This window comes from Oncorhynchus masou, chromosome 5 (genome assembly GCF_036934945.1).
Source record: "Oncorhynchus masou masou isolate Uvic2021 chromosome 5, UVic_Omas_1.1, whole genome shotgun sequence".
NCBI lineage: Eukaryota > Metazoa > Chordata > Actinopteri > Salmoniformes > Salmonidae > Oncorhynchus > Oncorhynchus masou.
In genome coordinates this window covers 53,771,506-53,787,772 of record NC_088216.1, presented here as the reverse complement: position 1 = coordinate 53,787,772, position 16,267 = coordinate 53,771,506, and the positions used below count along the sequence as shown (strand labels likewise).

Sequence of the window (16,267 nt, the reverse complement as noted above, 5' to 3'; positions counted from 1 at the left end):
ATTGAAACAGGTGAGGATAAATTAGGCTTGGTGAGAAGGCAGGGCAATTCTAGGCGAACATAATAACTGAACCCATTCAATACTGAAAGAGATTCATATCTAGGGGAGGAGAGGGAAGCCAAATCTAGAGTAGTGAGATATGAGATATTAACGTTGAAAGGCCCAAGGAACAATAGTTTATAATGAGCTTATAATTGTATACGGGTGAAATGTAATTGTTATGTACTTGAGTGAAGACCCAAAAGCGGTTTTAACAGAAAACAGAGTTCTTTAATGAAAAAACAGGAATGGCATAAATCCTCTTCCAACGTAGTCAATGGAACAAAAAGAACGTTAGTATAATGCAGGATGCACCTGCCAGGCAGACTCCGACAGGATAGGACAAGGTGGAAGCAAACGCGACGACAGCTTGCTTCTGGCATCAAAAACACAAACAAGAATCAGACACCGAAAGTAGCAGGAACAGAGAGAGAAATAGAGACCTAATCAGAGGGGGAAGAGAGAACAGGTGTGAAAGAGTGAATGAGCTAGTTAGGGGAAGATGTAGAACAGCTGAAGAATGAGAGACAGAGAAGGTAACCTAAAAAGACCAGCAGAGAGAGACAGAGTGAAGAGAAGACAGGAACAGACATAACAAGACATGACAGTACCCCCCACTCACCGAGCGCCTCCTGGCGCACTCGAGGAGGAAACCTGGCGGCAACGGAGGAAATCATCGATCAGCGAACGGTCCAGCACGTCCCGAGAGGGAACCCAACTCCTCTCCTCAGGACCGTACCCCTCCCAATCCACTAGGTACTGATGACCACGGCCCCGAGGGCGCATGTCCAAAATCTTACGAACCCTGTAGATGGGTGCGCCCTCGACAAGGATGGGGGGGGGGACGAGCGGGGGCGCGAAGAACGGGCTTAACACAGGAGACATGGAAGACCGGGTGAACGCGACGAAGATAGCGCGGAGAAGAAGTCGCACTGCGACAGGATTAATGACCTGAGAAATACGGAACGGACCAATGAACCGCGGGGCCAACTTGCGAGAAGCTGTCTTAAGGGGAAGGTTCTGAGTGGAGAGCCATACTCTCTGACCGCAACAATATCTAGGACTCTTGGTCCTACGCTATTAGCGGCCCTCACAGTCTGCGCCCTATTACGGCAAAGTGCCGACCTGACCCCCTTCCAGGTGCGCTCGCAACGCTGGACAAAAGCCTGAGCGGAGGGGACGCAGGACTCGGCGAGCTGAGATGAGAACAGCGGAGGCTGGTACCCGAGGCTACACTGAAAAGGGGATAGACCGGTAGCAGACGAGGGAAGCGAGTTGTGGGCGTACTCTGCCCAGGGAGCTGTTCTGACCAAGACGCAGGGTTACGAAAAGAAAGACTGCGTAAAATGCGACCAACAGTCTGATTGGCCCGTTCGGCTTGACCGTTAGACTGGGGATGAAAGCCGGACGAGAGACTGACGGAAGCCCCAATCAAACGGCAAAACTCCCTCCAAAATTGAGACGTGAACTGCGGGCCTCTGTCGGAAACGACGTCAGACGGAAGGCCATGAATTCGGAAAACATTCTCGATAATGATCTGAGCCGTCTCCTTAGCAGAAGGGAGCTTATCGAGAGGAATGAAATGAGCCGCCTTAGAGAATCTATCGACAACCGTAAGAATAACTGTCTTCCCCGCTGATGAAGGCAGTCCGGTGATAAAATCTAAAGCGATGTGAGACCACGGTCGAGAGGGAATGGGAAGCGGTCTGAGACGGCCGGCAGGAGGAGAGTTCCCAGATTTAGTCTGCGCGCAGACCGAACAAGCGGCGACAAATCGACGCGCGTCACGTTCCCGAGTGGGCCACCAGAAACGCTGGCGAATGGAAGCGAGCGTACCCGAACGCCGGGGTGGCCGGCTAACTTGGCAGAGTGGGCCCACTGAAGAACGGCCGGACGAGTAGGAACGGGAACGAACAGAAGGTTCCTAGGACAAGCTCGCGGCGACGGAGTGTGAGCGAGTGCTTGCTTTACCTGCCTCTCAATTCCCCAGACAGTCAACCCGACAACACGCCCGTCAGGGAGAATCCCCTCGGGGTCGGTGGAGACCTCAGAAGAACTGAAGAGACGAGATAAAGCATCAGGCTTGGTGTTTTTGAGCCCGGACGATAAGAAATAACAAACTCGAAACGAGCGAAAAACAGAGCCCAACGAGCCTGACGCGCATTAAGTCGTTTGGCTGAACGGATGTACTCAAGGTTCCTATGGTCAGTCCAAACAACAAAAGGAACGGTCGCCCCCTCCAACCACTGTCGCCATTCGCCTAGGGCTAAGCGGATGGCGAGCAGTTCGCGATTACCAACATCATAGTTACGTTCTGACGGCGATAAGCGATGAGAGAAAAACGCGCAAGGATGGACCTTGCCGTCAGAGAGAGCGCTGAGAAAGAATGGCTCCCACGCCCACCTCTGACGCGTCAACCTCAACAACAAACTGTCTAGAGATGTCAGGTGTAACAAGAATAGGAGCGGATGTAAAACGATTCTTAAGAAGATCAAAAGCTCCCTGGGCGGAAACGGACCACTTAAAGCACGTCTTAACAGAAGTAAGGGCTGTGAGGGAGCTGCCACCTGACCGAAATTACGGATGAAACGACGATAGAAATTAGCGAAGCCCAGAAAGCGCTGCAGCTCGACGCGTGACTTAGGAACGGGCCAATCAATGACAGCCTGGACCTTAGCGGGATCCATCTTAATGCCCTCAGCGGAAATAACGGAACCGAGAAAAGGGACAGAGGCGGCATGAAAAATGCACTTCTCAGCCTTCACATAAAGACAGTTCTCCAAAAGGCGCTGGAGGACGCGTCGCACGTGCTGAACATGAATCGAGAGAGACGGTGAAAAAATCAGGATATCGTCCATGTAAACGAAAACAAAAATGTTCAGCATGTCTCTCAGGACGTCGTTAACTAGTGCCTGAAAGACAGCTGGAGCGTTAACGAGGCCGAAAGGAAGAACCCGGTATTCAAAGTGCCCTAACGGAGTGTTAAACGCCGTCTTCCACTCGTCCCCCTCCCTGATGCGCACGAGATGGTAGGCGTTACGAAGGTCCAATTTGGTGAAAAACCTGGCTCCCTGCAGGATCTCGAAGGCTGAAGACATAAGAGGAAGCGGATAACGATTCTTAACTGTTATGTCATTCAGCCCTCGATAATCCACGCATGGGCGCAGGGACCCGTCCTTCTTCTGAACAAAAAAAACCCCGCTCCGGCGGGAGAGGAGGAGGAGACTATGGTACCGGCGTCGAGCGAAACCGACAAATAATCCTCGAGAGCCTTACGTTCGGGAGCCGACAGAGAGTATAATCTACCCCAGGGGGAGTAGTTCCCGGAAGGAGATCAATACTACAGTCATACGACCGGTGTGGAGGGAGAGAAGTGGCCTTGGAACGACTGAACACCGTGCGCAGATCGTGATACTCCTCCGGCACCCCTGTCAAATCGCCAGGCTCCTCCTGTGAAGAAGAGACAGAGGAAACAGGAGGGATAGCAGACATTAAACAGGTCACATGACAAGAAACATTCCAGGATAGGATAGTATTACTAGACCAATTAATAGAAGGGTTATGGCGCACTAGCCAGGGATGACCCAAAACAACAGGTGTAAAAGGTGAACGAAAAATTAAAAAAGAAATGGTTTCGCTATGATTACCAGAGACAGTGAGGGTTAAAGGCAGCGTCTCACGCTGAATCTTGGGGAGAGAACTACCATCTAAAGCGAACAAGGCCGTGGGCTCCCCTAACTGTCTGAGAGGAATGTCATGTTCCCGAGCCCAGGTCTCGTCCATAAAACAGCCCTCCGCCCCAGAGTCTATCAAGGCACTGCAGGAAGCAGATGAACCGGGCCAGCGGAGATGGACCGGAAAAGTAGTGCGTGATCCAGAAGGAGAGGCCTGAGTAGTTGCGCTCACCAGTAGCCCTCCTCTTACTGATGAGCTCTGGCTTTTACTGGACATGAGGTGACAAAATGACCAGCGGAGCCGCAGTAGAGACAGAGGCGATTGGTGATTCTCCGTTCCTTCTCCTTGGCCGAGATGCGGATACCCCCAGCTGCATAGGCTCAGCATCCGAGCCGGCGGAGGAGGGTGGCAGTGATGCGGCAGGTGGCAGTGATGTGGAGAGGGGAGCAACGGAGAACGCGAGCTCCTTTCCACGAGCTCGGCGACGAAGATCAAACCGTCGCTCTATGCGAATAGCGAGAGCTATTAAGGAGTCCAGACTGGAAGGAACCTCCCGGGAGAGGATCTCGTCCTTAACCTCGACGAGGAGACCCTCCAGAAAACGAGCGAGCAAAGCCGGCTCGTTCCAGTCACTTGAGGCAGCGAGAGTGCGAAACTCAATAGAATAATCCGTTATGGATCGATTCCCCTGACATAGGGAAGACAGGGCCCTGGAAGCCTCCTCCCCAAAAACAGAACGGTCAAAAACCCGTATCATCTCCTCCTTAAAGTCTTGATACTGGTTAATACACTCAGCCCTCGCCTCCCAGACTGCCGTGCCCCACTCACGCGCCCGTCCGGTAAGGAGAGAAATGACGTAGGCGATGCGGGCTGCGCTCCTGGAGTAAGTGTTGGGCTGGAGAGAGAACACCACATCACACTGAGTGAGGAATGAGCGGCACTCAGTGGGCTCCCCAGAGTAACACGGCGGGTTGTTGATCCTGGGCTCCGGAGACTCGGAAACCCTGGAAGTGGGCGGTGGATCGAGGTGGAGTTGGTGAACCTGTCTTGTGAGGTCGGAGACTTGGACGGCCAGGGTCTCAACGGCATGTCGAGCAGCAGACAATTCCTCCTCGTGTCTGCCTAGCATCGCTCCCTGAATCTCGACGGCGGAGTGAAAAGGGTCCGGAGCCGCTGGGTCCATTCTTGGTCTGATTCGTCTGTTATGTACTTGAGTGAAGACCCAAAAGTGGTTTTAACAGAAAACAGAGTTCTTTAATGAAAAAACAGGAATGGCATAAATCCTCTTCCAACGTAGTCAATGGAACAAAAAGAACGTTAGTATAATGCAGGATGCACCTGCCAGGCAGACTCCGACAGGATAGGACAAGGTGGAAGCAAACGCGACGACAGCTTGCTTCTGGCATCAAAAACACAAACAAGAATCAGACACCGAAAGTAGCAGGAACAGAGAGAGAAATAGAGACCTAATCAGAGGGAGAAGAGAGAACAGGTGTGAAAGAGTGAATGAGCTAGTTAGGGGAGATGTAGAACAGCTGAAGAATGAGAGACAGAGAAGGTAACCTAAAAAGACCAGCAGAGAGAGACAGAGTGAAGAGAAGACAGGAACAGACATAACAAGACATGACAGTAATGTCCAATTAAAAGTAATCTATAGATGAGGTTTCCAGAAAGGAGAATACATACTGATTATTATTAAAGAGACACACACATAGTCAGACAGAAAAGCAACTAAAGTAATTAACGGTAAATAGCAGATTCATAGAAAACACGCACATAGGTAAGTGATTAAATACCATAGCTACTAGTAACGGTAAGGATTAAAGTTGGGTAGAAATTCCTCAAAGGAGGTGTCGGAACTAATGGGAGACGAGAGTTATAAAGTCGAGAAAGGTGGATAAGGTGAGTCAAAAGGAAAAAGAGAAAATGTTTTAATTGTAACGAAATTGGACATTTCGCCCGGGAGTGTAACACTCCCTGTAAACGTCACCACCAATATTGTAATTTAACTCGGGGGAAGGTCAGAGGCGACAATCGGGTAAAGAAAAAGAAAAAGGGTCAGATACAAAGAGAGCTAGATTAATGAGAATCCTAACTGAGGGAAAACTTTGGGCGTTTAAATTAGGGCTATTTTCTGTTGTCCAGATGCCGCAGTAACAAATACAGATAACTGTAAAATGGGTCTATTTGCGGAGAATCTCAGTCAGTTCCATAGCATTGGTGGTGTAGTGGTGAGCATAGTAGTCTAACATACTGCAGTCCAGGATTCGGTTCCCAGCTGAGACGTAAACTAAAAAAATATATATATCTGAGTTTTTGGTTGTAATTAAACTATTTGTTTAGCAGAGAAAGTTATAGTCACTAGTATTGGTATTAGATATAAACTGAACGTTTTAAATAGTTTGTTTGGTTCAAATTGAAAAACTAATTCATTCAACTTAAAATAAGGACGAAGCGAATTTTGATGCAAGATGATGTCTGTTCACTAAATGATCTGTTTGAATAATGTATTGAGAATAGAGTCGTAATTAAAATGCTAAATCAAAGACGAGACAGTAACTTAAATCAAATTAATTCTGAATAATAACGGGGAAACAATTACTATAGATTTGTGCCCATCTAAATGTTTTTATAAATTTAGCGAATTGGGAGATGAGAGATGTTGATTGATGTTGTAAACTCTAATTCAGAATTCAACAGATGTGATAATTTAGGTTTGATTTATCGAACCCGAAATACTGTTGCTGCAGACAGCCAACAATTATTTACAATTCATTGAAAATCGTTGCGAATTGAGTCGAGGTTGAGCGCTTGTTGATGACATCACTCCCAAGGGGCTTTCGTCGCCACGGAAATGATGTCGTGACTGGGGGTAACGGAGAAAATTGTTTGCGTTTTTTAGAAGGAAAATGCGTGCATTATTGTTTTGAGTCACTTTTCAGAAGTTGATAAAAATGTCGAAATACATTTTTAAAAGGAATATGTAAGTTGTCAGAAAAGATTCTAAAAACTAGCTGCTGATTCGCTAGGTGGGCATCATTGATTTGTGGCGTTTATTTGGACTGTATTAGGCTATGAGAAAGGGAGATTGAATGTCTGAATCGTAAAACATCGTGATAATGGATTCTGATGGTTATTGATTCCTGGTTTGATTGTTTATGTAACACCAGTGAATTTGAGCACTGTTTCCATTATGTGAAACAATGTTAGGGTATTAATGTTGAAAAGCAACCTCTATAGTAAAACATAATTGCATATGTTTTGGGAAACTAGCTAGGTTGAATTTGGTTATTTGAGTTTTTCCCCTGATACGTAGACATCTGTAACAGGGGCAAGTTGATTTTTCTTGAGGAACACGCAGATGATGTTTTGTTTTATTGAGATGTAAACAGTGAGTCTGAGTAATTTTGTCATCTGAAGCATTATAGTAGTGAGTTTTTGTATAGTTTGTTTTTTGCTGATAAAAGTGGTTTGTTTATTTGGTTACTGATGATTGTTTATTCTAGTAGTTGATTTAAGTTAATTGAGCATTTGTTCTGGTGTGTTTAAGTAGGATTCTTTATACCGGGACGGATGGAAGTTATCTAAAATATGTGAGTTGAAGGAGCCAAGGGAAAATACGTTTACATTTTTGTAAAAAATTTGGGATTGAATTAAGGATTTCTTACACTGAGAAATGTACGACATTTGCGGCAGAGGGAAAAAGTAATACATTTGATAATAATGTTATCAGGTTAATTGTATCTAAGGGTAGCATGTTTATTTAAGTAAACAACCTAAGTGTATGTAAACTTCCGACATATATATATATACACACCTTTTTTACCTTTATTTAAATAGGCAAGTCAGTTAAGAACAAATTCTTATTTTCAATGACGGCCTAGGAACAGTGGGTTAACTACCTGTTCAGGGGCAGAACGACGGATTTGTACCTTGTCATCTCGGGGATTTAAACTTGCAACCTTCCGGTTACTAGTCCAATGCTCTAACCACTAGGCTACCCTGCGATCATGTGACAGATTATGTGACACTTAGATTGCACACAGGTGGACATTATTTAACTAATTATGTAACTTCTGAAGGTAATTGGTTGCACCAGATCTTATTTAGGGGCTTCACAGTACGCACCACTTTTCCGTTTCACTTCACCAATTTGGACTATGTTGTGTCTGTCCATTACATGAAATCCAAATAAAAATCTATTTAAAATTCCAGATTGTAAAGCAAAAGAAACGCCAAGGGGGATGAATACTTTTGCAAGGCACTGTAAGAACTAACGGGACTGCCCCGGGGGAGAGCCCGACCGACGTGTACTATGGTGCATTAAGTTGGTTGGAACCTCTCCAGCTTGCTGATATGAAAGAATGATTCATTTAATATTAACTTCATGTGTCCCTGGCGATAATTTACACGACTCTGGTAAGCCTCTAGGCAGAGGCAGTCGGCCTAGAATGCTGGCATATGCCTTGTTACAATAGCCTAAGTATAAAACATGAATGATACGACCGTAATAATCATCATGAAACGGCCTTGGAGTGCCATAAGATTAAGCCAACATAATTTGTTATTTTACATTAACCTATTTAAATGTATTGATATGGTATAATTGATCATAGTCTAGACTCGTTATAGTTGCAAATACCATGCAGTTGCACCAGGGAAATGTTAACCAAGCAGATCTTTTTTGCAGGTTTCCCCACATTTATTGATAAATGAATTTCCCATCATGAAAATGTAGCCCCCTTCCCCAATCAAATTCCTTCCATTGATACCACACAAAAAAACAGACAAATACAACTTTTTACTATAATCTGGCAACCCTCATAAAATCCGACATAGCACAAGTATCCCAAAGTATTAAGCGAAAACAAAAATATAAAACAGCATTGGCATCAAACAAAACAAAAAAATGTAAGGCTACCATTATATGACAAGTATTTCGGTGACAACCTGGTTTATTACTAATATTAGGTTGCTAACACTTTTTAAAAATGTTTATAAATAAATGTTGGACTCAAAAAAAGGCAGTGTAGAACCCTTTACCCAAAAATGCATTGCTCCAATAACTTTCATAAAATTGTTCTGAAGTTCCCCCCCCCCCCCCACCCAAATATATTTTCCTATTAATGAAGTCATACATTTTTTTTTCTTCTACGAATTAAGTCGCAAAGAAATTTGTATTTTCACACGAATTTACCCACACAAAAACGTAAAATACGCACGAAATCTGCTGAAATACTTTTAATACGTATTTGCACAATTTGAGTGTGAGATTGTGTTGATGTCACAGACATATTTAGGAAACTGAACGAATTGAACGCAAGCATGCAGGGGAAATAAAAAAACATTATAGAGATGAGTGACCGAATCAGTTGATTCAGAGGAAATAATTCTTATTCGAGAGAGACTTTCCAAACCGAACTAAGACCCCTTTCTTAGGCTGTACATGTTTCTAACAGAAAACATCTTCTGTAAGTGTCTCACACGAGTGTTGACTGTTCACCTTCAACGCTTGGAATAAATACCCTGCCGTCTCTCCCTGAGAGATTATGTGCACACTGTCGAGCACGCCCGTGATTTTGAGAAGCTCCCACTCCACATGAATCAAGCAATTTGCAATTGACTGCCATAGCCCCACATTAAAAGTATATCATGGTGAGTTGAGAAGTCGATCAGAAATAATGTTATAATGTTTTTCAATTGACTGCCATAGCCCCAATTTAAAAAGTAAACATTGGCTGTTAATTACATACCTTTTTTTCACATGGTTGGGTTCGCGATCATTTGGGGTCGTGGGCCCAAAAGGTTTGGGAACCCCTGAGTTACTGTGATGAACGTGATCAAATATATTTGCAATGGGAAGTAATAGCTGGTTTGTTCATTTCATTTTGGAAATTAAATGGCTGTGATTTTGAATTGTTGTGATTTCATGGGGCCTGCTGGAGTGAATGGGCTGCTTATTCTTTAACATGATTTGATGCTGTGTGTGACTTTTGTCTATCAGCTGTGTCTATGTGTTTGATCAAATCTGTCTCTCCTTTAGCGCCATGGAGTCCCGAGGTATTACGGTCGCTGTCCTTTCAGCACCATGAGTGTCACTTTTGATGTGACACTGTTGTTGTCGCTATTGATGATAGTGTGATAGTGGTGCCAGGTTACTATTGGTTGTATAAACAGTGTGTTTTTGTTTTGCTGGTCGCATTATTTTATGCTATGTGTCACATGTTGTGTCCATGCCAGGTTCCGGCTCTGTGTTGCCACAGCCCAAAACGCTGCCAGGCCTATTTTATTAATTCGTAATGTCATCAAAAAGAATTGCTCCTCTGGTCCGACTACAGAAGATATAACGTCGGGCGCATTAAGTGATGTTATTTTCTTTGATACAATGTATTGTAATATTTTTGGTCCCTCTGAAGGCCTAGGTCCTATAGTCACGTTTCGCCACGAGTTCAACGTCTAGTTTTGATTTACATTTGGTTGAGTTGTCAAATAACGTGAATTCAATGTGAAATCAACAAAACATTTCACAATGTCATTGGATTTACTGTAGGTTAAAAGTTTGTTGAAAAATGTACGAAATGTTGATGACATTTTGCAAATTCAATGAGTTTTCCACATTGATTCAACACCATCATATTGCGTTTTTTTGTTGAAATGATGTGGTAACAACGTTGATTCAACCAGCTTTTGCCCAGTGGGAAGTGTGTATGGGACCAATAAAATTGATGTAACCATGAGTCTGTTGGGTTGAGTTCACAGCAAGGTTAGATAAATTGATTTTCTGGATCCAGCTCATCATTGTCTCAATCCCACTCGTTATCCCAAGTTTTGGTGAGTGCATAGATAAATACAATTGTGCTTACATTTGTGATCCTTACGAGGGATGTCACCTCACCCAATTCTTTCTTCAGCTCTTCGTACGTTTTCCCACCCTAACACAAAACATGCGTGTACAGTATTATTGATGGAATATATTAACTTAAACAGTTGTGTACACTATTTGACACACACACACTCGCACTCACACACACACACACAGACCAAGAGTTCATCTGTAAGAGAAGGAGATTTGCACTCACACTCCATTTGGAGGGGTCCCAGGCGGTGAACCAGCCGGTGAAGGTGGGGGGTTCATACCGCTGCTTGATGAGGAGGATAGGGGTGTCAGGGTCCCGGGACCCTGGGTGGGTACGCAGGTACTCCTGACTGGTGACCACCGCTTCCTTCCTCTCCACCTCATTGGCCTCGTTCCCCACCCAGAGGAAGACCTGGATGCAACATCAAATAATTGATGACGGCCCACAAATGGGTGCTTGGCAGTGGTCTAATAGTATTATAGTCTAATGTTTGGACCTACACACTGAAGAAGGCTGTTAAACTGACATTTTAACAATACACACGGTACCTGGTCCCACGTGTCTAGCAACATGACATCATCCTCGCTGAGGTCATCCTGGGTGAACTGGGTCACCTCGGTAACGATGAAACGACCAGTTTTATTGGAGCATTCAAAGAGACGCGGCTGATGATCCAGAGCAACCTGCTGTAGTCTTTCACACACAAAACACATACAGAGAACACATACAACTTTACATACACCACACTGTTTAGTTAAAATTCATAATATCTAGCACAGTGAATCACAATCCATCAAGTGTACATGGTTAAGGACGCAATCACTTTGCTAACTTCGTACAGCTGCTCCCATTGACATTTTATTAGATAATAGTTGGTTGAAATACAGATTATGGCAAGGCAACTTGTGTATTACCTCTTGTTGTTGGCATAAGGGGCCTTCCCTCCAAGTAAATTCCAGAATTCAATGTGCTCCTGACCCTCTGCCATGATCTCTTCAGCAATCGAGTGCTGTCCAATCACAGAGCTGACCTCTTTAGCCATGGCCCTCTCATCCCCACTTGATCCCTGGCCAATCAGAGAGAGACTATTAGACAGAATGTTTTACCATCTCTATATCTCGGTGTCTGTGTCCCAAAAGGCAACCTATTCCTACTTATTTTGACCATTGGACCCTGGTCATTTGGCACACGCACAGTATCTCTAAACTGCTATATCTGTAGTATCCACAACTTCATATACCTAATTCCCCTCCCAACAGTACCTTGCCACACCACAGGTGAATCCCTGACTGGCTCCTCAGCAGAAAGACATCGTTGGAGTTGAGCGAGGCTGCCAGGGCAGGCACCTCGATGGCTTTGGTGTTGGAGGCGTCAGAACCGCGGACCTGGAACAATCTGACGGGTGGCTCTGGTTCAGACACGCCTTTTCTGGAGGTACCGCCCTGTAGAACAGAAGATGAGGAAAGCAGGTGTCACACCCTGATCTGTTTCACCTGTCTTTGTGCTTGTCTTCCCCCCCCCCCTTCAGGTGTTGCCAATCTTCCCCATTATCCCCAGTGTATATATACCTGTGTTCTCTGTTTGTCTGTTGCCAGTTCATTTTGTATCGTGAAACCTACCAGCGTTTTCCCCCTTGCTCATGTCTGTTCTAGTTCCTGTTTTCTATTTTTTCCCGGTTTTGACTTTTCTGACTGTCCTGAACCTGAGCCTGCCTGCCTTTCTGTACCTTGCCACAGAACACTGGATTATTGACCCCTGGCTGCTCTGACCCTGAGACTGCCTGCCATTCTGGACCTTTTTAACCCTATCTGGATTAATGATGTCGTTGACATGTCTTTTTGCCTGCCCATATATTAATAATAAACGTTTTTTACTTTGACACTGTCTGCATCTGGGTCTTACCCTAAAACTTGATAACAAGTCGGGTTTGATTTAAATGTACAGTATGTGGTAATAAATTACTTCATGGTTAGAAATCCTATATCAACCTATAATCATGGTTGAACCAAAGACAATCCATTGCTATCAGATAATGACAACCAGTTTCACAATATTTACATTTTATCATTGTACCATTAAATCAAAACAAAATTATCTCACCTCAAAGATAACCATTTTACCCTTGAACATGGCCATAAAGTGTCTGGGTTCCTTGCCCATGGTGATCCTCACTTGTACAGGCTGGTTGCCATACTTTTGATCCAGGGCCACGGCCTGGAAGGCAGACGCTGCTATCTCATCCTGAGAGGCATGGCGCCCCTAAAACAAAATATTTATTTATAAAATGATGAGGCATTTAGCTCTAAAGGTATGCCATTTTGTTGCCATGTTATTACAAATAAAAGGATTCAACTTTATGCGTTCTACAATGGCAGGGAGCTCCCTTACTTGCCACATGTAGAGGAGGTAGTTTAGCTTGCTGTGGACCTCATAAGTGTAGAGCACCAGATAGCAGTCTCCTCCATAGAAGAAGCCATGCCACTGGGGTTCCACTGGGACCAACTCCAGGTCCTCGATACGCCACACCTGCATGTGTAACAGAGAGTGTTAAAATGTCCACAAGTAACAAACGGTGAGTAGAATGACGCCGAGATATCTTGGAACAAATTACATGAATCAGAGTTAATGTTTTGGTGAGTTTACCTCCACCTGACCAGTGCCATTGTCCACCATGCGCTCCTGTGCCGCTACTTCTGGCATCACATGCATCCGTGTGGCATCAAACTTCTCCTGAGTCACAATGGCTAAGGTGTATATGTAGGTAAGACAGTGTAGAATCACAAAACAAAGACAAGGTGAGGAATTAAAATACTAAATGTAGTATTTGCCAAGCACTCACATCTCAATCATACATCAAAAAGGAAGAAAGGTACACTTAGAAAAAAGGGTTCCATAGGGGTTCTTTGTGGAGGGATAGGGGTCTACTGAAAACCATTTTCATCTGAAGAACCCATTTTTTGATTGACAAGGGTTCTTTGTAAGGCAAAGGGTTCTACCAAGAACCTTTTTCATCTTAAGAATCATTGTTGGAAGAAAGGGTTCTTTGATAATTCTTTGGAAGGCAAGAACATTTTAAATAAAACCCTTCTGAATCCGAGTTAATGTACTTTTTCTTCTTTTAAATAGTGCTGTGAGTATGAAGGTTTACCTCAGTGCATAAACTTTAACCATCTACAGTTGAAAAAGACAAACAGAGAAGTGAAAGTGATCGTGTGAAATGATGAAGTGAGTGGACAGAGAAATACAGCTTCATTCTATCCAATCAGAGCAGTTGTGTCCTACAGCTACTCTTTCTCTTTACAAACATGCAAACTAGCCAGTTGAGTTATTTAGACCACATAGTACCTCACTTGACTGACTGACATGAGAAAGAGGCGTGCTGGCACCCAAAACGTAATTTCTTTCAGATCACGGATAATTACAAAAATACTCTGAATATAATTGTATCCAGTAAATTGTCCATATCCGTTTAATATACTTCTTTTGTCCAACTACTCTGCAAACCTCTAATTTATTGCACCAATTACTGAGATGGTTGTTTCAGTTTACATCTTTTAAGTAGTCTATATTATCAATCTCTCCTACCCTGGCAGTCATTCTGAATGCAAGTCATGGGTGATTAAAAGTTCCAATTGTTGGATATCCTACCTCTTGCTGGATTCCGATAGGCATTACACAACAATTTGCACACCTGCATAAGGTGACTTGCAGGCCACATCATGATGTGGCCTGTAAACCAGGTGTTTTCTAAAACCACTGTGTTAAGGTATAACTAGTCCCTCAAAGAAAGGCCTTATGATATGTCCCACTGGGCACACCATGTAATTTCAACGTGGGAATTTGGGTAATATTTGGTTGGTCAAAAAGACAGCCAGAAGTTGTTTGAATTCCCAATGTGTTTTCACTATGCTTTCAACAATCTAAAAGCATAACCAAATTCCAATGGAAAAACAGTCAGATATTTTGGTTTAGTTGTCATCTACATGTGTATTCACTGCACTTTAAAAGCACAACACAGTTAAAATGGGAGTACATTGTCAGATATTTTGTATTTATACAACAACGTTACGTGTCATCACTGTGCTTCATCTAATAGCACAACCAACTAAATGACCTAAATTGCGGTTGAAATTTCATTAAAAGTTCATAGTGAGAGTGATCAATGCTGTTATTATAGCAATTTTGATGACCTCCACATATCTTTGACCTTTGCATGCACGCTTTACATAAGAATACATAAGAATACATTTATAGTTATATTAGGCTAACCTCAATGTGGCCATAAATGTGTTACTTTAAGGTTGAATAAATAATGTTACATTAGTTTAAGATAGCCTAAACTTTAGGCTATTTACTGTATTACAAAAGTAATATTGAATTGTGTTTGGCTGTGTCAAGCCTACTCCCGTTGTCCCGCTCCAGTGATCGAAGGAAGCAGCAGAAAATCCAAACATCTCCCAGAATGTCGTTGAACAGGCACACCTAATCCGGCAACACCACGACCAACTGGTGCAACTGGGTACGGCTATGGATGAGGTCCTCTGCGTTCTCCAACGCCTTGACATCACCCGAGGGGACGGGCGTTGGAGTGGGCCGCGGACGTCTGGGAGAGAGAAGAGGAGGATCTGGGTTCCAATGAGAGGTTCATGGCTCTGTTCAGGGTGGTCATCGATCATCCACCGGAGGGCGGAGAGGGAGGTGAGCGACTACTCCAACTTCAGGAGGGTGCCCAAACCGCTGCGGAGTACGCCCTCACCTTCCGGACCATGGCAGCCTCCAGTGGATTGAATGAGCTGGCGCATCGCACCCTATTCAGAAGGAGACTGTGCAAAGAGCCCCAGACGGAGCTGGCGTGTCGAAATGACAACCACTCCTTGGACGCACTCACCGCGATGGCCATCCATCTGGACAATCTTCTTCGCGAGCGTGGGGACCCACATTGCCTCTCGCCCTCCTCTTTTGGCCATCCTGAGACAGAGCCTGAACCCATGGAGGTAGGGTCTACAAACCTGCCGGCGGCAGAGCTGGGGCACTGTCCCTATTGCGGTCAGGAGGGGCACCAGCTTCAACAGTGTCCGGTGCGTCCCAACCAGGGATCCACGAGGGCAGGGGAACAGCCCGGTGATCAACCGTCTCCCCGGGTAGGCGTGAGTATTCCATCATCATCACTTTCCACCAAACGCTTTCTGGTTTCAATTTCACTGGCTGGCTGTCCCTCATGTATTGTTCTAGCGAACTCTGGTGCCACGGAGAATTTCATTGACAAGGCCCTTGCCTCCTCCCTGAACATCACCTCATACCCACTCTCCTCTCATTTTTCAGTTCAAGCACTGGATAGTCGACCACTTGGATCCGGGAAATCACACACATCACAGCACCACTCACCATTACCATGGGACCCCTGCACCACAAAAGCCTTACCTTTGTCATCATTCAGGCACCCGTACACAAAGTCATCCTCGGCCTCTGTGGCTTCAACTTCATGCATCCGGATGGGGCATGAATGAAAAACAGCCTTTAGCATGATGTCTGGGTACTACAAGTACTTGGTGATGCCTTATGGATTAGCCAATTCTCCATCGTTGTTCCAGGCATTCATGAACAAGGTGTTCTGGGACGACCTCCTGGAGAACCATCTGTACGTCAAAGCGGAGAAGTGCCAGTTCCATCAGGCCGCTGTCTCATTCTTGGGATAC

General features: G+C 44.6%; 1 protein-coding gene across 1 annotated transcript in view; it reads right to left on the bottom strand.

Moving 5' to 3' along the window:
* Positions 1-16,267, bottom strand: part of LOC135539859 (advillin-like) — a 36,351-nt gene that overhangs the window by 7,675 nt on the left and 12,409 nt on the right. Inside the window, exons 11-18 of the mRNA XM_064966042.1 lie at positions 13,215-13,315; positions 12,960-13,097; positions 12,672-12,830; positions 11,834-12,013; positions 11,486-11,637; positions 11,120-11,264; positions 10,794-10,982; positions 10,578-10,646 (exon numbers count right to left, since the gene is read on the bottom strand). Coding sequence (XP_064822114.1) covers positions 10,578-10,646; positions 10,794-10,982; positions 11,120-11,264; positions 11,486-11,637; positions 11,834-12,013; positions 12,672-12,830; positions 12,960-13,097; positions 13,215-13,315 — 1,133 coding nt within the window. The remainder of the gene's footprint in view (positions 1-10,577; positions 10,647-10,793; positions 10,983-11,119; positions 11,265-11,485; positions 11,638-11,833; positions 12,014-12,671; positions 12,831-12,959; positions 13,098-13,214; positions 13,316-16,267) is intronic.